This window comes from Castor canadensis, chromosome 7 (assembly GCF_047511655.1).
Source record: "Castor canadensis chromosome 7, mCasCan1.hap1v2, whole genome shotgun sequence".
Taxonomy (NCBI): Eukaryota; Metazoa; Chordata; class Mammalia; order Rodentia; family Castoridae; genus Castor; species Castor canadensis.
The window spans coordinates 50,372,562-50,394,659 of NC_133392.1; the positions used below are offsets into that span (position 1 = coordinate 50,372,562).

Genomic DNA, 22,098 nt, shown 5'->3' on the forward strand with positions numbered 1-22,098 from the left:
AAGACAATCTAGATAAGCACAGAAGACACTGTAACAGCCGGTTGAATGATGATAATCATTCAAGTCAGCTATATTGTTAGGAACTTTACACTTGAAAAGACCACTCATAGTATGGGTCAAGTCTAAATAAGAAGGAATGGTTAACTCTTCCATTCCCAAGTATACTGTCAACAATGATCTGGGAACTTCCCATTTGTCACTGGCTGGCTTCTCCAGCCCGACAGTGTGATGGAGCCGGAGCCAAGAGGCAGGCTGGTTGCAGGAACAGGTCTTGGGATATAAATGATGTTTGGTGTAAAGCACAAAATGAGTTAGTTTTGTGCTTCTCTTTTTTATCTTTATTTCCTTTCCCTTCATTTAACATTTTATAATTACAATTGACTGTACTATGTAGTTGAAGTTTTGGGTTAAGACAAGAGATTCATTAATAAAAAGGAATGACATAAAAAACTGTTATTTGCCTCTCATCAGATGTCTTAGGAATGTAGGAGTTTAAAAGAGGATATATAAACTGTCAGTAGTTAAGAGAAAAAGAAATGTAAAGAAAGTTATTGGCCATTATAAACATTATCATTAAGAATATTTTATTTTCAAATATCTGTTCTTTAAATGCTTACTAATACTTTTAATTAGCCCAATATATGCAAAATATTTAATGAGGTACTTCACATTATTTTGTATAAAGACTTCAAAATCTGCAGTATATTTTATGCTGATAGAACATTTTAATTCCCTCTAGCTTCATTTCAGGTGTTCAATTCAATTTCAGGTAGCCAGTGGCTACTGTATTAAACAGTATAGCTTTACATAATTTTTCTTAATACACTTGTCAGTGTCTAAAGCTTCCATTTTCCCTGGCCATCCCTTTTTATACCAGCAGCTCATTTTTTACTCTCTCCCAAAAGTAAGTTTATTATTTGTACAATAAGTTATATGGTCATCCTGCCAGTGACTTCATGTTCTCAAGTCCTGGTTGCTCTGATGTGCTCATTGTGGTCTGTTCTGTGTCATCTTTGACTGAGTACCTCATTGGTCATTCCTTCTCAATCATTTTTGATTATTTGGGGGACTCTCCTTCACCTTCAAATGGTAAAGTGTCTTGGGACAGTATTTTAGCATTTGTTCTGGGCCCTTTTCCCTTAACATTTCTCTACAAGAGATAAAACATCTGTTTTTAAGAAAAAAAAAAGAAACCTTATCAAGAAATTCCTTCCATTTGAGGTATGTAAAGGACTTCTCAGTTGGGAGGTGAAAACAACTAAAGAAAATGATTAATGGAATCATAACAGCACAGAACAAGATTCTCAGATTTGGCAGGGCCTGATCCCTAGAGCAGCTTAGATGGATCTGATTGGTTTAGGTGAATGTCTTCTTCTTCCTTTCCCTCCAGGAATCCCTCCTAAAGCTGTATCCTGGGTATAAAAGGTCAGATTTCTGACACAGGCAAGAGCCAATTATTGATCAGGGAGATAGGAATGGCCACAGAGCTCCACTAGAAACTCTAAAGCAGAGAGAGAGAGAGAGAGAGTGTGTGAATGTATTTGGTGAGGTAGTTGGCATGGTTCGTTGGTCCTTCACCCAGCCGTGTTTGTTACTTGGTCTGAGAACCACAGCATGTTGAAACCCTTGCCCACCAAATCAGTTGCAGAGCCAAGGCAAACCTCTGTATTACTGTTAGAATTTTTCCCAAGAGACAGATTAATTTCTGACATAAATTAAATGCAGGAACTTCAGCAGCATTCTTATCACTTCATACATTATGCCTCATTTTAGAAACACTCTACTTGGTGAGCTTGCTGCCCAGTTGTATTTTCCTAGGGAATGAGATTTATATGTTGTGATATCCTGCAATTCCTTTGACAGAAGGAAAGTACAAGTGTGAATACAGAGAGTCATCTTGCCATCCAAAAGGAGCCTAGATCTGTAATAACTTTCCATACCTTTATTATGTCCCAGGGATCCTCCCTCAGATTCCTCATTTAATTCACATCAAGCCAATTATAAAGAGCAAATGTTTCTGAATGCTAAGGGAGAATATGATGAATGATTACTATAACTACAGAGGCACTATGGCTGAATTTCTGCCTCCCAAGAGTAATTTTTAAATGGCAGGGGCCTCCCTGAAAGCAAAAACCAGCATTTCCTTAATGAAAAGCCAGTATTTCAGTAAAGGATTGCTGTATTTCTGCAGCTACTGCTCTCTTCAGCTGAACAATGAAATCTGAAGTATTTGATGATTAGAACTTTTAATTAAACCATGTTCTCTGTGGACATTTACACTTCAGGCCTGTCTCTCCTTGCCTTTCAGCGGAGCACTATCTCAGCAGCAGCAATTACATGGACTGCATTTCCTCACTGACAGGAAGCAATGGCTGTAACCTGAACAGCTCTTTCAAAGGCTCTGACCTCCCTGAACTTTTCAGCAAACTGGGCCTGGGTAAATACACAGATGTCTTCCAGCAACAAGAGGTCAGTCATTATGTATTTTCCTGGGTAGCTTTGTGCATGGTGACCTCTAGAAGGAAATCACTCATTGACCTATGACTGTACTTTCACTAAGCATTTATTCAATTCTCAAAGCTTGTTCTTGCTGCTAAGAAAAATGTCATCTCATTTCTTATTTGTTTGGTACAGCTAGTAAACACAGGAAAGCGGAAATAGAGAAAATTGTTTGCAAAAATGCACCAGAGCCATCATCTTTCACCAGTTTTAGCTGAAAGGCCTAGCTGGTATATTGAGTCACGTGAACTTGTGGATTTACAGTTCTCCCAATGTCAGTGTCAAGTCTGGAGATAGCAAGATTTCATTCTTGCGTCCATTGTTACTATCTTTGTGGCACTTAGAAGTAAATAGTAATAGTCGAAATAAATATCTGTGCCTGTGTTTGGCCCATCCTAGTTACACTACTAAAGTCCATTCTCACAGAATATAATCTTTTAACAGATTCATTCATATATTTATGTTTCGGTTTTGCTGAACTGAAACAGCATTGAGATGTCTTCTGAACCATCACTACCATGGATTTTCATCCAGCGGATTAGCCATGGCCTGTTACATATTGGCAAGCAGAAAAAAAACCCTGAGCAGAATTCCTTCCAATAGTACTATCACCTAACTAGCACACAGCTACCCTAACTCATCAGAACAGTTCTGTAAATTAATCTTTTTTAAATCAATACATAATTCAAGTTTGGTGCTGGTTGGCTTAATTTCGTGTTGGAAATTAAATCAGTAATTCTCAGGCATGTATCAGCCAACAACAAATCCAAGGTTTTTACTAGGTAGTTCATGCCCACAGCTTAATAATAATTAAGTTTAATTACTGAACAGTTTTGCTTGTTACACTGAAAAAGATACTGCCATGTGTATATTGGATTTCAGGGAACTGATTTTGTTTTCTTTCTTCCAAATCTAAATTAGGGTTTGTTTAACCAAGGATGTTCTAAGTTGGATAGCCATTTCATCCTAAACTATTTAAGCACTGTTTCCATCCATTGAATCTTGCTGGTTAGAGGATTACAGTTGACTGGGAAGCATAAGAACAAAGGTAGTGTCACTTGCCAGACATAAAAGGGATTTGAGTTTGTTGTTATCTAGATTTCCTATTTGAAGAAGCATAGAAATAAATTTCTTGTAGGTGCTTTTTACCCAATTACCCAAGAAGAAAAAAAAAACATAGGTATACAGCCAGAGTGGCTTTGCTTAATAGTTTATTAGCTAGGACATGGTCAGTAAATTGTAGCTTGCAGCCTTGCTTCCACATATTGTCAGGAGAGCTTTACTGGGAAACAGCCACTCCCACTTGTTTCTGGATTTTCTGTGGCTGCTCTCAGGTACAACAGCAGAGGGGAGTAGTTGCAACAGTGACAGTATAGCCCTTGAAGCGTAAGACTTTTAGAGGAAAGCTTAAGGTCTTGAGCTATAAAATAGAATTTTAAAAACATATCTTTAGAATTGTGATACATGACCTTAAGATTTTGTAAGATCTAGATGTACCCTCAAAATCAAAACAAGAACTTTGAATGTGTTCAGTATAGTTTCATGGAAATTATGTTTTACTTCTTTATGGTGTATTGAAATTTGGTAATCTGCTTCTTTTATGAGAGATATTTTCTAATATTCAGGTATAACTTAATAAGAATTTCCCACTAATTAACCTCACGATACTGAATTTATTATAAACATGTTAAAGATTCAATTTAGTAACTTTCACAGATAATAAATCGTTGTCTGTTATAAATGGCCACAGGTGCCAATTATTTAATCCTGTGGTAAGCCCACTGATTTATATTTAGTTATATTTTTTGTAGTAATAGCCCTGCATGTTACTATATTGTCAGTCCTAAGTACCCACAAGTAGCAATGACAGAGTAGGTTTTGAACTCAGCTTTCTCTGACTTTGAAGTCTGTTGCCTTTCAAGTACTCACACTGTCTTAAAAGGACAAGTTAGGTCCTTGGGCCATTTCCTACATATTTTTATTGCTGATGTCCCTGCAAGTACTTTTATTTTTCTGTTATTTTTAGAGATACTCTGGCTTTTTTTTTTTTCATTTTTCTTTTATTATTCATATGTGCATACAAGGCTTGGTTCATTTCTCCCCCCTGCCCCCACCCCCTCCCTTACCACCCACTCCACCCCCTCCCGCTCCCCCCCTCAATACCCAGCAGAAACTATTTTGCCCTTATCTCTAATTTTGTTGTAGAGAGAGTATAAGCAATAATAGGAAGGAACAAGGGGTTTTGCTGGTTGAGATAAGGATAGCTATACAGGGCATTGACTCACATTGATTTCCTGTGCGTGGGTGTTACCTTCTAGGTTAATTCTTTTTGATCTAACCTTTTCTCTAGTTCCTGGTCCCCTTTTCCTATTGGCCTCAGTTGCTTTAAGGTATCTGCTTTAGTTTCTCTGCATTAAGGGCAACAAATGCTAGCTAGTTTTTTAGGTGTCTTACCTATCCTCACCCCTCCCTTGTGTGCTCTCGCTTTTATCATGTGCTCATAGTCCAATTCCCTTGTTGTGTTTGCCCTTGATCTAATGTCCACATAAGAGGGAGAACATACGATTTTTGGTCTTTTGGGCCAGGCTAACCTCACTCAGAATGATGTTCTCCAATTCCATCCATTTACCAGCGAATGATAACATTTCGTTCTTCTTCATGGCTGCATAAAATTCCATTGTGTATAGATACCACATTTTCTTAATCCATTCGTCAGTGCTGGGGCATCTTGGCTGTTTCCATAACTTGGCTATTGTGAATAGTGCCGCAATAAACATGGATGTGCAGGTGCCTCTGGAGTAACAGTCTTTTGGGTATATCCCCAAGAGTGGTATTGCTGGATCAAATGGTAGATCGATGTCCATCTTTTTAAGTAGCCTCCAAATTTTTTTCCAGAGTGGTTGTACTAGTCTACATTCCCACCAACAGTGTAAGAGGGTTCCTTTTTCCCCGCATCCTCGCCAACACCTGTTGTTGGTGGTGTTGCTGATGATGGCTATTCTAACAGGGGTGAGGTGGAATCTTAGTGTGGTTTTAATTTGCATTTCCTTTATTGCTAGAGATGGTGAGCATTTTTTCATGTGTTTTCTGGCCATTTGAATTTCTTCTTTTGAGAAAGTTCTGTTTAGTTCACATGCCCATTTCTTTATTGGTTCATTAGTTTTGGGAGAATTTAGTTTTTTAAGTTCCCTTTATATTCTGGTTATCAGTCCTTTGTCTGATGTATAATTGGCAAATATTTTCTCCCACTCTGTGGGTGTTCTCTTCAGTTTAGAGACCATTTCTTTTGATGAACAGAAGCTTTTTAGTTTTATGAGGTCCCATTTATCTATGCTATCTCTTAGTTGCTGTGCTGCTGGGGTTTCATTGAGAAAGTTCTTACCTATACCTACTAACTCCAGAGTATTTCCTACTCTTTCTTGTATCAACTTAAGAGTTTGGGGTCTGATATTAAGATCCTTGATCCATTTTGAGTTAATCTTGGTATAGGGTGATATACATGGATCTAGTTTCAGTTTTTTGCAGACTGCTAACCAGTTTTCCCAGCAGTTTTTGTTGAAGAGGCTGCTATTTCTCCATCGTATATTTTTAGCTCCTTTGTCAAAGATAAGTTGCTCATAGTTGTGTGGCTTCATATCTGGGTCCTCTATTCTGTTCCACTGGTCTTCATGTCTGTTTTTGTGCCAGTACCATGCTGTTTTTATTGTTATTGCTTTGTAATATAGTTTGAAGTCGGGTATTGTGATACCTCCTGCATTGTTCTTTTGACTGAGTATTGCCTTGGCTATTCGTGGCCTCTTGTGTTTCCATATAAATTTCACAGTAGATTTTTCAATCTCTTTAATGAATGTCATTGGAATTTTGATGGGAATTGCATTAAACATGTAGATTACTTTGGGGAGTATCGACATTTTTACTATGTTGATTCTACCAATCCATGAGCATGGGAGATCTCTCCACTTTCTATAGTCTTCCTCAATCTCTTTCTTCAGAAGTGTATAGTTTTCCTTGTAGAGGTCTTTCACATCTTTTGTTAGGTTTACACCTAGGTATTTGATTTTTTTTGAGGCTATTGTAAATGGAATTGTTTTCATACATTCTTTTTCCGTTTGCTCATTGTTAGTGTATAGAAATGCTAATGATTTTTCTATGTTGATTTTATATCCTGCTACCTTGCTATAGCTATTGATGGTGTCTAGGAGCTTTTGAGTAGAGTTTTTTGGGTCTTTAAGGTATAGGATCATGTCGTCTGCAAATAGGGATATTTTGACAGTTTCTTTACCTATTTGTATTCCTTTTATTCCTTCTTCTTGCCTAATTGCTCTGGCTAGGAATTCCAGTACTATGTTGAATAGGAGTGGAGATAGTGGGCATCCTTGTCTGGTTCCTGATTTTAGAGGGAATGGTTTTAATTTTTCTCCGTTAAGTATAATGCTGGCTGTAGGTTTGTCATATATAGCTTTTATAATGTTGAGGAACTTTCCTTCTATTCCTAGTTTTCTTAGAGCTTTTATCATGAAATGATGTTGGATCTTATCAAAGGCTTTTTCTGCATCTATTGAGATGATCAAGTGGTTTTTGTCTTTGCTTCTGTTAATGTGGTTTATTACATTTATTGATTTTCGTATGTTGAACCACCCCTGCATCCCTGGGATGAAGCCTACCTGGTTGTGGTGAATAATCTTTTTGATGTGTTGCTGAATTCGATTTGCCATTATTTTGTTGAGGATTTTTGCATCAATGTTCATTAAGGAGATTTGCCTATAGTTCTCCTTTTTGGAGGTGTCTTTGCCTGGTTTTGGGATAAGTGTAATACTGGCTTCATAAAATGTGTTTGGCAGTTTTCCTTCCCTTTCTATTTCATGGAACAGTTTAAGGAGGGTTGGTATCAGTTCTTCTTTAAAGGTCTGATAGAATTCAGCAGAGAATCCATCAGGTCCTGGAATTTTCTTTTTGGGGAGACTCTTGATTGCTGCTTCAATTTCATTTTGTGTTATAGGTCTATTCAGGTGATTAATTTCCTCTTGGTTCAGTTTTGGATGATCATATGTATCTAGAAATCTGTCCATTTCTTTTAGATTTTCAAATTTATTTGAATATAGGTTCTCAAAGTAGTCTCTGATGATTTCCTGGACTTCCATGGTGTTTGTTGTTATCTCCCCTTTTGCATTCCTGATTCTACTAATTTGGGTTTTTTCTCTACTCATTTTAGTCAGGTTTGCCAGGGGTCTATCGATCTTGTTTATTTTTTCAAAGAACCAACTTTTTGTTTCATTAATTCTTTGTATGGTTTTTTTGGTTTCTATTTCGTTGATTTCAGCTCTTATTTTTATTATTTCTCTCCTTCTATTTATTTTGGGATTTGCTTGTTCTTGTTTTTCTAAGAGTTTGAGATGTATCATTAGGTCATTGATTTGGGATCTTTCAGTCTTTTTAATATATGCACTCATGGCTATAAACTTTCCTCTCAAGAATGCCTTAGCTGTGTCCCATAGGTTCCGGTAGGTTGTGTTTTCATTTTCATTGACTTCTAGGGACTTCTTAATTTCCTCTTTTATTGCATCGATGATCCATTCTTCATTAAGTAATGAGTTATTTAGTTTCCAGCTGTTTGCATGCTTTTTGTCTTTACTTTTGTTGTTGAGTTCTACTTTTACTGCATTGTGGTCAGATAGTATGCATGGTATTATTTCTATTTTCTTATATTTGCTGAGGCTTGCTTTGTGCCCTAGGATATGATCTATTTTGGAGAAGGTTCCATGGGCTGCTGAGAAGAATGTATATTGTGTAGAGGTTGGATGAAATGTTCTGTAGACATCTACTAGGTCCACTTGATCTATTGCATATTTTAGATCTTGGATTTCTTTATTGAGTTTTTGCTTGGATGACCTATCTATTGATGATAATGGAGTGTTAAAGTCTCCCACAACCACTGTGTTGGCGTTTATATATGCTTTTAGGTCTTTCAGGGTATGTTTGATGAAATTGGGTGCGTTGACATTGGGTGCGTACAGATTGATGATTATTATTTCCTTTTGGTCTATTTCCCCTTTTATTAGTATGGAATGTCCTTCTTTATCTCGTTTGATCAATGTAGGTTTGAAGTCTACTTTGTCAGAGATAAGTATTGCTACTCCTGCTTGTTTTCGGGGGCCATTGGCTTGGTAAATCTTCTTCCAGCCTTTCATCCTAAGCATATGCTTATTTCTGTCGGTGAGATGAGTCTCCTGTAAGCAACAAATTGTTGGATCTTCTTTTTTAATCCATTTTGTCAAACGGTGTCTTTTGATGGGTGAATTAAGTCCATTAACATGAAGTGTTAGTACTGATAGGTATGTGGTGATTCCTGCCATTTAGTTATCTTAGTTGTTTGAAGGTTTGATTGTGTGTACCTAACTTGATGTTACTCTCTACTGTCTTGCTTTTTCTTATCCTGTGGTTTGGTGCTGCCTGCCTTTTCATGGTTAAGTTGGGTGTCACTTTCTGTGTGCAGAATCCCTTGCAGAATCTTTTGTAATGGTGGCTTTGTGGTCACATACTGTTTTAGTTTCTGCTTATCATGGAAGACTTTTATTGCTCCATCTATTTTGAATGATAGCTTTGCTGGGTAGAGTATCCTGGGGTTGAAGTTATTTTCATTCAGTGCCCGGAAGATCTCACCCCACGCTCTTCTTGCTTTTAATGTTTCTGTTGAGAAGTCTGCTGTGATTTTGATGGGTTTACCTTTGTATGTTACTTGTTTTTTCTCTCTTACAGCCTTCAATATTCTTTCCTTAGTTTCTGAACTTGTTGTTTTAATGATGATATGTCGTGGAGTAGTTCTATTTTGATCTGGTCTGTTTGGTGTCCTGGAGGCCTCTTGCATTTGTATGGGAATATCTTTCTCTAGATTTGGGAAATTTTCCATTATTATTTTGTTGAATATATTACGCATTCCCTTCGCTTGCACCTCTTCTCCTTCTTTGATGCCCATGATTCTCAAGTTTGGTCTTTTGATGGAGTCAGTGAGTTCTTGCATTTTCTTTTCACAGGTCTTGAGTTGTTTAATTAATAGTTCTTCAGTTTTTCCTTTAATTACCATTTCATCTTCAAGTTGTGAGATTCTGTCTTCTGTTTGTTCTATTCTGCTGGATTGGCCTTCCATTTTGTTTTGCAGTTCTGTTTCATTCTTTTTTCTGAGGTTTTCCATATCCTGGCTGTTTTCTTCTTTATTGTTGTCTATTTTTGTCCTGAGTTCATTTATCCATTTATTCATTGTGTTCTCTCTTTCACTTTGGTGTTTATACAGTGCTTCTATGGTTTCCTTTATTTCTTCTTTTGCTTTTTCAAATTCTCTATTTTTATTGTCTTGGAATTTTTTGAGTGTCTCCTGTACATTTTGGTTGACCCTATCCAGTATCATCTCTATAAAATTCTCATTGAGTACTTGTAGTATGTCTTCTTTTAAATTATTCTTGTGGGCTTCATTGGGTCCTTTGGCATAGTTTATCTTCATTTTGTTGGAGTCTGGATCTGAGTTTCTCTTCTCTTCATTCCCCTCTGGTTCCTGTACTAATTTTTTGCTGTGGGGAAACTGGTTTCCTTGTTTTTTCTGTCTTCCTGTCATTGTCCTTGGTGTTGTTACTGTCCCTGTACTGTGTGTAATTAAGTATTTTCTAGCTTGTAATAATAACAATGGTAATATTGAGAATGGAAGAGTGAGCTGAGATGGAAAGCAAGAAGTTAAAGAAAAGGGGAAAACAAATATACAGACAAGAGGGAGAAAGCAGAACAAGGTATCAGACAAGAGAGTTTCAGAGGTATAAACAGGGAGTGTTAGTGTACTAATCGACAGTAAGCTGAACAGACAATAGAGAGACAGAGAGAGGATTGAAAATCAAAGATAAAAAAAATAAAAAATAAGTATATGAAAGTAATATCTATTTATAAAAATGAATTAAAATAAAATGGAAAATAGAAAATTAAAAAAAAACCAAAAAACTTTCAAGTTTATATGCAATGCAGTTTCAGTCTTAATAATTTGGGTGTCCGTCTCAATCTCCATTCCTGGAGATGGTGCCTCAGATGTTGTTCTGTAGTTGTCTCATCAAAGGGTATGCATAAAGTAGAACAAAACTACACACTCACTCACACACACACACACACACACACACACACACACACACACAAAAAAGCCCCACCAAGTGTCCCCAGTTCAAATGCAATACAGTTTCAGTAAGTTTTTCGGCTTGCAAGTGTAATTCGGTTGTTCTCTCATCAAAGGTAGGGAGAAAAAGAAAAAAAAGCGTCTGGAGGCAGTTCTGAGAGTGGTATCTGCAACTGTGGCTCGCCTGCCTGCTGCTCTCAGCCTGTAGCTGGCGGTGTTATTTATGCAGATCTCTGGGGTGAGCTAGCACTCACCTGGTCCTTTGTTTGCTCAGACAAAGGCTTTGTTTGCTCAGAGTTCTCCTGTGCAGGGGGGGGGGGCCTCTGCTACAGGCTTTCCCCTTTCCAAGCACTGGGAAAGGTGACACTGCCCCGCGTTGTCAGGCCTGCGTGTTTGTTTACAGTTCACGTGGGAAGTGGGTCTTCCCTCCTCTCACAAGCTTTCCTGCTCCTGGTTGCTGGCGCGCCCCGCTCCCGCCAGACCCTCTCCGGCCCGCCCGGCTTATTTATTTACAGTCCCGGGAAGGAGTCCCTTCCCCCAATCTTCAGCGCTCGGGGCGCCCCACCCTCTTTCCAGCGTGTCTTAACTGTTCTTATTGCTTATTAGTCAGTTTCTCTTTTTTCCTCGGGTGGAGGTCAGTCTGTCCAGGGGGCTATGCTGCTCTGGCCCAGGCTTGTCTGTGGGGGAACCGCGGTACCGCAAAGCTCACCTGGTCCGCGTCTTCCCAAGCCGTATGGGCGCCGGCCACTGGCGGCCCCGGGGGCCTCCTCGGTTCTCCGTTTAACATGAAGTGGAGATTCTCTGCGCCGGCTGGAGATGCGGAGGGGTCAAAGTTATGCCTTTTCTCGGTGATTATGCCTGCAAAGTGTGTCTCCAGCGTCTCTCCAAGATTTCACTATAGGAGGGTCGCTTTCTGCTTCCTACCTCTAGCTGCCATCTTGGAATCACTCGATACTCTGGCTTGAGTCAAGTGATGTGTAGATGTGCTCTACTCTGGGAATTGAAAGCACAATAGATGGTAACATCCATTGTATTATTTAGTTTCTTTTTGTAAAGATACACGTAACCAATCCATGATATAAACCTAAGAAATTTTTTTTCTTTTTCCTGTACAGTTATGATTCTTCCTTTTGTCAGTTCACAAAAATGGTACCATATTTGTTTCTCTTTTTGCCCTACCTACAGAAATGCTCAGAGCTAAGTTTTCTCTTGATTGCAGTAAGTCACTGGCTTAGACTAAGTCTTTTGCTAAAATTATCACTTTCATTTCACCACCTAATTCTTGTCCCATAATGGTGTTCCACCACCATTAGCAGGCAGAGCATAACTAACAAAGAGGTACAATAGTGTGTTACTCCTACAGTGATTAAGAAAATAAGCACTTAATATATTGGCTATAGATTGATTGTTTTTTTAAACCCACAGATTGATCTTCAGACGTTCCTCACTCTCACAGATCAGGATTTGAAGGAACTTGGAATTACTACTTTTGGTGCCAGGAGGAAAATGCTGCTTGCAATCTCAGGTGAATATAAATGTTAAACTCATTTTAAAATCTGAAAAACATCTACCAGTAGTCTCAGCTGGTGGGGCTGGTTCTCCCTGTCAGCTGCTTGCTTACTACTCTGAAACCGTAGTGGTTATGGTTTCAGAGGGTTTCCTGCCAATAGTGTGACCAGTTTTGAGAATACCCTGCTCCTTCATCAAGGCATTGCCTGAAATCTGCCTTGACAGTGTCATTCCTTAAAATAGATCTACTGAGAAGGATATAGCCACAGTTGCACTATATCCTTATGTGAGTGGGGGAAACAATTTAATTCTCCATTGTTGCAGTTGAATTAAGCAATAATCATTGGGTTCGTGACAAATGATTCTTGGTTGGATGTCATGTTCAAATGTGTGTGTCCTAGCACATAACTGAGATCATGCACTGGGGAAAAAAGACCATTCACTGGCATAGCTTGGAACTTGGCAATATAATTTAATCTTAATACCTTCTAATTTTTTCAATGTCTTCATAGAATTTGTGAATCACAGGATGTAGTATCCTGAAGATAGTCACAAAAATTTTTTAAAAATGTTACCTGCTTCCCTACTCTACCTTCTTTGTGTATTTTTTGCATATTCCATAAAACTCTATATATGTTTATTAAGTACCACTCATTTGAAAGGGATTGAACCAGACAATGAGTCATGAGTTACAAATTTTTTAAATATTTCCAGTAAGGTTCTTGAATGTGTGCCAGTCTCTCAAAAAGGTAGACACAAAAGGCAGAAGCCAAACATCATGTACTTTGAGGAAATTACTTTGGTTTTTTAGAACACTGAATTTGCAAGCTAGGTTCCTTGAGGCCAGCAGTTTCATCCAACTACATTCACTAATCAGATCAGCAAATAAAATTTAAAACCTCAGTGGTTTTCTCTTTTATTTAGCAGCAAATTGCATTTTCTTACCCACCTTCCCCTAAGAAATCTTTTATCTGAAGCAGATATAGGCAGAAAAATTAGTGTGGAAATACTAATTGAGCTTCATGATGGCAGCTGGTAGGCTTCACCATGGGTAAAGGTCTGCACACATCACATCTTGTGTACTCAAAAAACTGCATTAGTGGTACTCCAAAGGTAGAGGTATTCCATTGTGCTCATAAGATCATCACGACATAGTGAAAAGAACACAGGATGCTAATAGGAGTCCTGGGCTTTGCCTCTGTGAAATCATGAGTTCATGGGTAGGTTTCCAAACCTCTTTTGGTTTGGGTTTATTAATCATGAAGGTAGGGAAGGATAGATGATTGTGTAAGATCACCTTCCATTTCTGAGACTTGTCCTTCTGTGTACTATAACATCAGACTTGATGACAATAGACAAACAACAGTTTTAATAGTATATGTTAATAGCAGGATTCTCCCTTGTTTTTTTTTTAACCATCTATGATAAAAGGCTTGTTTTTTCAATTTATTTATTTTTCCTAAAAGTTATCCTCGGAGGGCTATTTCTAGATTCAAATTAACTTTATATACTTTCACATTCTTGTACTAATTTGCAAGTGACAATGATATTTACTTGATATTTGATCAACTCACATATGCACATCTGTACTATTGAAAAGTGCTTACTGGCCAGCGTTTTTATGAGGAGGTGTATACAACTCCATGTCTTTCATTAGCAATTCATGGAATGGCAGTGACAAAATAATGGAAGCACCAAGCACCAAGTCCAGACTGTTAACATTTCAGCTACGAGCAGATCTCTAAATATTTTCATAGGTCAGAGATGGATCATCAGTACCTTTCACTCTGAGTTTGGGGGACTCAGAAGGGATTTAAGTTTTTTCCCAGTCATCATCTTCAGTATGGCTCTTTTGAGGTTATATGCTACTTCTGTAGACTGCCTCTCTCAGTTGGGTTCACAGGGCCTCTTGCTTTTAAAGGAAATTAGATGTTGAGTAAGATGCCTATGAATGCTGTGCTGCACAGCATGAAGTTTTTTATTTTTTTAAAGATGATTTTGACGTACTTTATTGAGGGCATTTGTTTGAACCTGGTAAAATCATTTTCTGTGCAAGTAATAAGTTTTATTGAGAAACGCTTTAACAAAAAGCTTCTTTCTCCAATTCAAAGTGTCTGATAACAAAGACATTGTTTATAATCCCAGAACATTCAATTTCCAAAGACATGCAGCCTAGCTAGGCAGCCCGGACTCACATTTGTCTTGTGGTTACAGCTTGGTTAGGTACAGTCTGCTCAAAAATCCCTTTAAAATTCTGTAGATTTTTAACTTATAGTCAGAGTTATTCTTTCAGAATGAGGTTTGATTTTGTTTCTATCTTGGGCCAGAAGGCATGTATTTTAATATTAAAGAATGCATTTAATTTTTTTTTGAAAATTCATGATTTTTTGAAAATTCACAGATTTCTCTCTGACTAGTTTAGTGATTGGTTACCTAGATGTGTAGAGACTCAGTGAAAGGAAGGTTAGTGTCCTGTCGACGGGCTTTCTGCCACAGCCTCAGGTAGATCTAACATTTCCCGACCTATTCTTTTAGTTTGTGACTCTGTTCAGATCCGCAACAAGATCCTGAGAGCTGCCAGGATTGTGTGAACCTTGGAATTTCAAAGAAAAAGGTTGGTATTTTCCCAAACTATGCCTTAGGATTACTGAGAAAAGAAAAAGCAGAGGAAGGAGTTTGCTTTTTAATTTAAAAAACAACAAAAACCCAAAAGTGTCTTCAGTAGGACCTGACCCCTGGTTAACTCTCTCAAAGACTTATCTTTGTGCCTCACATTGAAAAAAAATTACATGTATGTACTCTCTGAGAAATGGTATCTTTAGGGAGTGGCTGAGTGCCCTCATGATCATTTTACGCTTTCAAAGATCTAGCTGATACGGCTTTTCAGAAACTTTTCAGTGTTTATTTTTTAAAAATTGTCTTCATTGGCCCACTGTTTTCATGTGCTCTTGCACTTGTTAAGTGTGTAGGAAGAATGTAGTTTACCCTCACACCCTACTTTTCCTTCTCTATAATATGGGAATGTACTCCTTCGTAAGATACACCCCCAACAAGAAAGCAGCAAACATAGTCTTCCAGCTTGAAACTGCAATAAGACTTTCCCAGGCTGTGCACTTTAATTAAGGGGATTCATTTATTCTTAAGTCTCCTAGAAGTTTGTCTTAAATACATTCAATTCCATCTTAACTTCTGAGTTTGCACTGCTGTGTTTGGAGGGGATGGTTTAAACAAGATACATTTGCTCTACTTTTAATAGGAATGTCAGTCCTACTGGGACTCTGCAGGAACTTGAAACAGTAGCCATCATGCAGGTTGTCTCTTGTTGATAAAGATATCTTCCCTGTTTCTAAACTTTATATATTTAAAAAATAAATGTGGTGGACTAAAATATGAAAGAATGCTGTTATTAGGCATATGTGGAACTAGCACTTTCTCTGTTTTGGATTCCTGCTGTCTAAGTTGGTCTCTGTCTGATGGGTCACAGCAGCACAGTGCTTGGGGCATTGACCTTTGCATTGGGCAGGTGGGATTTCAGCTCCATCACTTAATAGATGTGTGGACAGATGATTTCAACTTTTTAAAAAACTGTTTTTCTTTTCTATAAAATAAAGAATGGTATTATTATCTATCCTTTAGGGACAGAACACAACAAAATGATTATAGATGCTTGTCAAGAAATCACTTACATATTTTTCTTTCCTAAGAACTGTATGTAAACAAAGGAGTGGTATCTCCACTGTTGCCTTAACCCTGACATGGCAGGCATTTATATTTTGGAAAGCATTGGGGTAAAACGTTCAGGGCTTTGACCCATGTTCGAGAAATCAGGACACGGGAGTGTGTCCGGCATTGTAGCCATCCTTAACTACCTGACCTGCTACATCCCAAGTCCGTGTTCTCAGCTGGCTGTAGCTTACTATGTAACTTCAGAAGTCTAAAGGGCATTGCATGTGTAGGTGAAAAAACAAGTTCCATGCAAATAAAAGGTGTTGAATCACCTACCTCCAGCCCCCTCACAAAAGAGGCAACTTTAAGCATGTCACCCATATAATCTCTCTAATCTATTTGAAATTAAATGCATTTGAAGATATTTCCACTTCGTGACTATCAGAAACCCTAGTTTCCAGGGTCAGACAAATCCACTTGTCTGAATTCATTATTAAGATTCTGGGGTCTGTTGGGGGATGGAGGACATAATCATAAGGTAGTCTGCATCACTTATCTTTTTAACTTTCTCTTTAATAGTTTTTACGTGGCAGTAGACACACTAAACTGTTTTCTAAGTACCTTAGTTTCTTTAAAATTAAAATAGGGCACTTCAGTTTTCCTTCAAAATTTGTACTCAAGTATTGGTTGTTTTTGACTTTTTTATTCAAATAAATATTCTTCATAAAACTGACTCAAGAAACCTAGGCTTCACAGGTTGGCACAGGCCTGGGGCAATGACTCAATACTTTGGTCTCTCCTTTAGTAGCCTTGGTTTTGGTGTGGGGTTTTCTTTTCACATCTGACTTTAATAACTTAATGGTTGCTTATTTGACATGAATAAGTTCAGTAAATGTAATAATCTTCTATACATTCTATAATGTGCCTTTCCTCAGCCTTAATTTCCCCCTCGCCCTTTGAAATGACCTTTTTCTTAATGTGGTTAGAGGATTCTGGGAATGACATCTATCCAATAGTTTCTAAACCACAATACAAACTATTTGCTGCCCTTGGTTTTCTAGGTTACCAATATTGCTGCCTCCAACATCAGACTTTCTAGTATTTCAGAAATGTTTCCACCATTAACTGAAAGTCTTCCTTTTGCCACCAGACTTGACTTTCCCCTCAAAATGTACTGTAACCATTACCTGAGCTCTAATGCCATGTCCTGTAGCATATAGTACTTCTCCACTGAACGGCTAACAATTCTTTCTCCCTCTCTCTCTCCCTCTCTCTCTAGAGCTAAATAAAAACCGAAGAAAGCTATTTGAACCACCAAATGCACGCACCACTTTTCTGGAAGGTGGAGCAAGTGGGAGGCTGCCCCGTCAGTATCACTCAGACATTGCTAGTGTCAGTGGCCGCTGGTAGCAGTACCTTCTAGGCCCGCTCCCACCAGCGAACTGTAGAGTTGGACAGAGAAGATCTGTGAATGGCCTTCACTGCACACCGTGTTCAGTACTCTGGGTGTCTGGTATCAGGACCAAAGCATCTCATTCACTCCTGTACTTTGTGGCAAAAAGAAAGAAGAGAGAGAAGATGTTCTTATATTGCCATATAAACACCAAATGTGGATTACTTTTTAAAATGGCAATTGGACAGAATTTGCAATATGAGGGTAGGGCTTTATTCTTTTTTATTTACCTATATAACATATGCACTGATTTTTTTTTATTTTTACTTAAAATGAAGGACAAATTGACATCTGGAATGCCAGAAAACTTAGGAGTTATTTTGTTTGCTTGCTTAGTATTTGGGGATTTAAAGAAGTGATCGAAAGTGGGGTTTTCTGGTACTGCTTTAAGTGGTATTGAGGTCGTTGGCACCTCACATGTTCTAGCCTCTTGTCCTGTGGAAATTTCTCTTTCTCCTTCCCAGCCATTTTCATGGCACCTAACATCTCGGTGCGGAGCAGATTGAGTCACATTTTTTTGATTATATCAAATTTTTATTTGAAATGGTACTGGATATTAGTTTTTGTGACTTTGGGAAATGTGAGTCCACTTGGTAATGGACCAATTCTGTTCAACGTCAGCATCCTAGAAACACATAGCATGAACCTAGTTCACAGTAACGGGCAAAGGCAGACCAAACGGACTTCCACTGTTAACCCTTTGCAGCCATCATATCTAGCTGCTGCCTGTATTGCTAAAATGATTTTAATGGTTGTCTAAAGGCAAAGGGCTGTTTTTTAGTATACTGCCACTAAAGGACATTTATTTATATCAAACTTTTATTTTTAGATATTATAAGCATACAGTACATAATTGATGAAATTGATATTTACTAGAGATTTATGGAGAATAGATGGCATTCAATAACTGGAGCCCTAGATTGTCACTTTATTTAAAAAAGACAAATAATCATCTGACAAGACAGCACTGTTGCCATTATGAAGAGAAAAATGTTACAGGCCTCCTAATACACCCATATGGTCATAGGACTCTCCTAAAACTGTATCTGTCTGCTTGAAGTCAATTTGTATTTGTTGAGAATGGAAAAGCTTTATTTAAGTCTCCAGGGTGACAGTTTATAAAGCTAGAGGAATTCTGAAGGAAAAAAAATTTCTAGGTGGCTAAGATTTATTGTTATAATCTTATACTGTGAAAGTCTAAGAAATCAAGCAACATTGTTTCCTAGGTCTTTTCAGGCACCTTATTTGTAGATTTATGGAGAGTTTTCAATTCATGAAGAAAATCACTAAAGTGCCTTTCTTTCTTCAAAGCAATATTATATCCAAGTATATTAATTTGTTTGAAAACTTTCCCATAGTAAATGTTGTCAGTTACCTGCAATGAGTTATTTATGTTCAGTATGCAAGACTTCCTGTGTGGACATAAACCACTCTCATGTGCTCTGAGCAGAAGGCATTAGATAAGCTTACATGACAGTTGGGGACTTATACAAATGTGGGATAAGAAACATTTGCCTAATTTTTCCATAGCTGCGTCTTTTCATTAAAGTATGAACAAGAATTGAAGTGATATTTTGCACACTTTAAAATAGTATTGGTGACCTTGAAGGAACAGCCAATGAACTCATCATAAGATTAGTTGTATCTGGCACTAATAATCCATATCTTCTTAAAGATAGAGAACCATATCACTCCCTTGGCAAGTACGGAGCAGTTGTCCCAGGCACAAGAACACAGAGGACCATGTGGTGCTCCCTTCACTTACTTGATTGTCAGTGCATCAGGTAACCCAGCACAACATAACAATTCCTGACTGGGCTCCTGTTCCACGATTCTTTAAATTATGCTATTTCTTTATTAAGACCTTCCCCCAAAATAAAAACTAATCATTTGGAGCTGTTTCCCAGCTCTCTACCATGTACTTGCAATACGACAAAGACAGAGTGAAAAATGCAGTATTAACTTGGTATAGGTTTTATGAACAATGCTTTGATATTATGCCAAAGGGAAAATTGTCCACTTAAACTAGATTAAATAGGGTGGCTAAAAATAAAAACACTGGAAATTATTTTTCTCACTTTCTCTTGATGCAATGAAGGGAATATGACACTACATATACAGAGTTGTTGGTGTTATATAATGCACAAAATATTTGGATTATTTGAATAAATGTTAGCTTTTAATCAATCTGTGCCTTAATAGAGAAAGGTTGTCTGTAAATATAGAACAGATACAGATTGTATTTTTGTGTGGGTTTTTGTCCTTTTAGTCACTTTTTTAAAAATGAGATGAAATTAACCTTAAGAATGGGAATTTTTTTCTAAACTAATCAATTGTTACATGAAAAATAAATTTAACCCCTTTGTATTGTTCTTGGTAGATGAAATGTCTTTTTTTTTTAATCTCTACACATAAAATCTATTCCTATCTTTGTTTTCTGTTTTCTAAGAAATATTTTCTCCTTTGGCTATTTTCAGCAGAGTTAAAAGATGTTTCTGCAGTGGCATTAAATATGCATTCTCTCTCCTCTCATTTTGCATTGATGGAGCTCATTTTCAACCAGAAGCTAAGGCACGTTATTTTAGCCAGTGAACCTAAGACCAGTAATCAATCATTGTTTCTCAGGTCACGCATAAGTACATATAGAAAAGTAACATTATAGAACATATTTTATTCCTGTTTCTTTCTTTTATAAAGACTGAAGTGGATGACTGCTTTGACAACCTCATCCATCAGTAAAGGCACTTCATACTGAAGTGGTGCTGGGTTTTTGACCCTGGTTCTACTTTCAGAGACTGACTGTTGTACTATCTATCACACAGAGTGCTTACACACTGAATCACATTGAGATTCTGTGTAGACTCATTCTCAAAATGGTATTGGTACTGTATTACTTATCCTCAGATTTGGCTAAATCTTAAAGAAATCCTAGCCCTCCTCCTAGCAATATCTCCACCTGAAATATCTATGCCAATTGTTCTTAAAATTTGTAGAACAAGAGTTCTTGGATAATTGAAGTCTTATCTATGTCTCAATGAAAAATTATCCATTTATTTATTCATTCATTGTATATACTTACATCTCTATATTATATATATTTTACATATGTCCCATGCTCTACTCTAGGCAGAGCTGTGACTAAAACAGAACCCCTCCTCTCACCGAACTAACTTTCTAGATGGAGAAATGTGGTGATGAGGATGGGTTGGAGAGAAGACCACCCCTACCCTTCCACATGGGCTTCCAATGCTTATCCCACTCCAAGAGAACTAAATATCAGGAGCTATCTAGAAGCCCCGGTTTTTAGTAAAACTGTTGAGGACACCCATCACTTGAAACAGGCCCATGCTTTCGAATGCAAATGTTCCTTCTAGGTTCACAAATTTAATCTCATTCTCTAAAGGAGAGCGTAGCCCAGAGGGTTATATTCACCTGAGGGTTATGTTCACCTCATCTGTACTTACACTCTGTGATGATAATGGTATGGACCATGGCTTCTTAGATTTGACTCCATACACATTGTCGTTTTTAGAATTCAAATTTACCTTAACATGAGTTTGTTAGCACTAGGGATACAATAGGCATGTTATAGTAATTGGAAATTAATTCCAGATATAGCCCTCCCCCAAGACACTTGAAAGTAGAACAAATGGGCTCTCTTTAGATGACTCTTCCCAGGGGAAATTCACCATGGTTTGGGTACTTAATACATAAATTCAAATGTGTTGAAGTGAATTTAATCTAATTTTGATGATAATTATAATTTTGATAATGTGTTCTGTAACTTCAGCCACCACCAGAGGCCATGATTCTCCTACAGCCCTACTCCAGGTAAGTTAGCTTCAGGTAACCAGGTGGAGAGATAAAGAGGCTGGACTTTGTAGTTTCACTAGCATGTAGTTAAATGTCTTAAACCTTAGGAACATTCCTCTGTACCTTAGAGGCCTCGTCCATGAAGTGAAAGCAATGCCCATCTTTGTGAGTAGCTAAAAGGGCTAGGGTTGCTGTGTGTGAATCTTCCTGCACTGTTCAGGGTACGTAGCAAGCAGTGGATCAACAGCAGCTGGGTTTTCCTTTTGCTGCATATGTCTTTTGCATGATGCTCTTCATCTGCTTTCTGTATCAGAAGGGGGAAGCCCAAACCAAGTGCCAAGGCTCACATCTATAATCCCAGCTACTTGGGAGGTGGAGATCAAGAAGATCAAAGTTAGAGACCAGCTTGGACAAAAGTTAATGAGACCCCATCTCAACAAATAAGCTGAATGTGGTGGCGTGCCTGTTATTCCTGCTATATAGGAGGCATAGATAGGAGGATCATAGTTAGAGGCTGGGCAAAAACCATGAGACCCTATCTGAAAAATGACTAAAGCAAAAAGGGCTGGGGGCATGGCTCAAGTGGTAGAGTGCCTGCCTAGACAGCATAAGGTCCTAAGTTTAAATACCTGTACTGTCAAAAAAATAAATAAATAAATAAGGGAGTCCTTCCTCTGCCAGAATGTTAGTAGAAGAAACTAAACCTCAGTCTTAGGCACCAGTTTCTTGATTGTTGGATCAGAACACTGTCCCTGAATGTATAGATCAGGGGGCTTACACTTTGTTAAGAAAGCTGTACTATATTTGATTGGGTTTTTTTGATTTATTTAAATCCCTCCTTCACCAGTGTTTTAGTAAGTGGCATCTCCATGTGGATGGAAGAGAGTTAGTAGCTGTTATCTAGTAGACATGTATGTTGTGCCATACATGTACCGTTCCCATAGAGTTCTCCTTATCTCCAGATGGCATGACCCCCTCCCCCGAGCCACCTACCCCCTGGTTGCTCAATTTT

General features: G+C 37.9%; 1 protein-coding gene across 5 annotated transcripts in view; it reads left to right on the top strand.

Annotated features, from left to right (window-relative positions):
• The window catches only part of Bicc1 (BicC family RNA binding protein 1), a 262,071-nt gene extending 242,426 nt beyond the window's left edge, over window positions 1-19,645 (top strand). For 4 of the 5 annotated variants that reach the window (XM_074078893.1, XM_074078894.1, XM_074078897.1 and 1 more), the window contains exons 19-21: window positions 2,309-2,469; window positions 12,071-12,170; window positions 17,100-19,645. In XM_074078893.1, coding sequence (XP_073934994.1) covers window positions 2,309-2,469; window positions 12,071-12,170; window positions 17,100-17,230 — 392 coding nt within the window. In that variant the 3' untranslated portion in view covers window positions 17,231-19,645. Of the gene's footprint in view, window positions 1-2,308; window positions 2,470-12,070; window positions 12,171-14,689; window positions 14,769-17,099 lie in introns of all 5 variants that reach the window. The other variant, XM_074078895.1, reaches the window with a different exon arrangement.
• The last annotated feature ends 2,453 nt before the right edge of the window (window positions 19,646-22,098 follow it).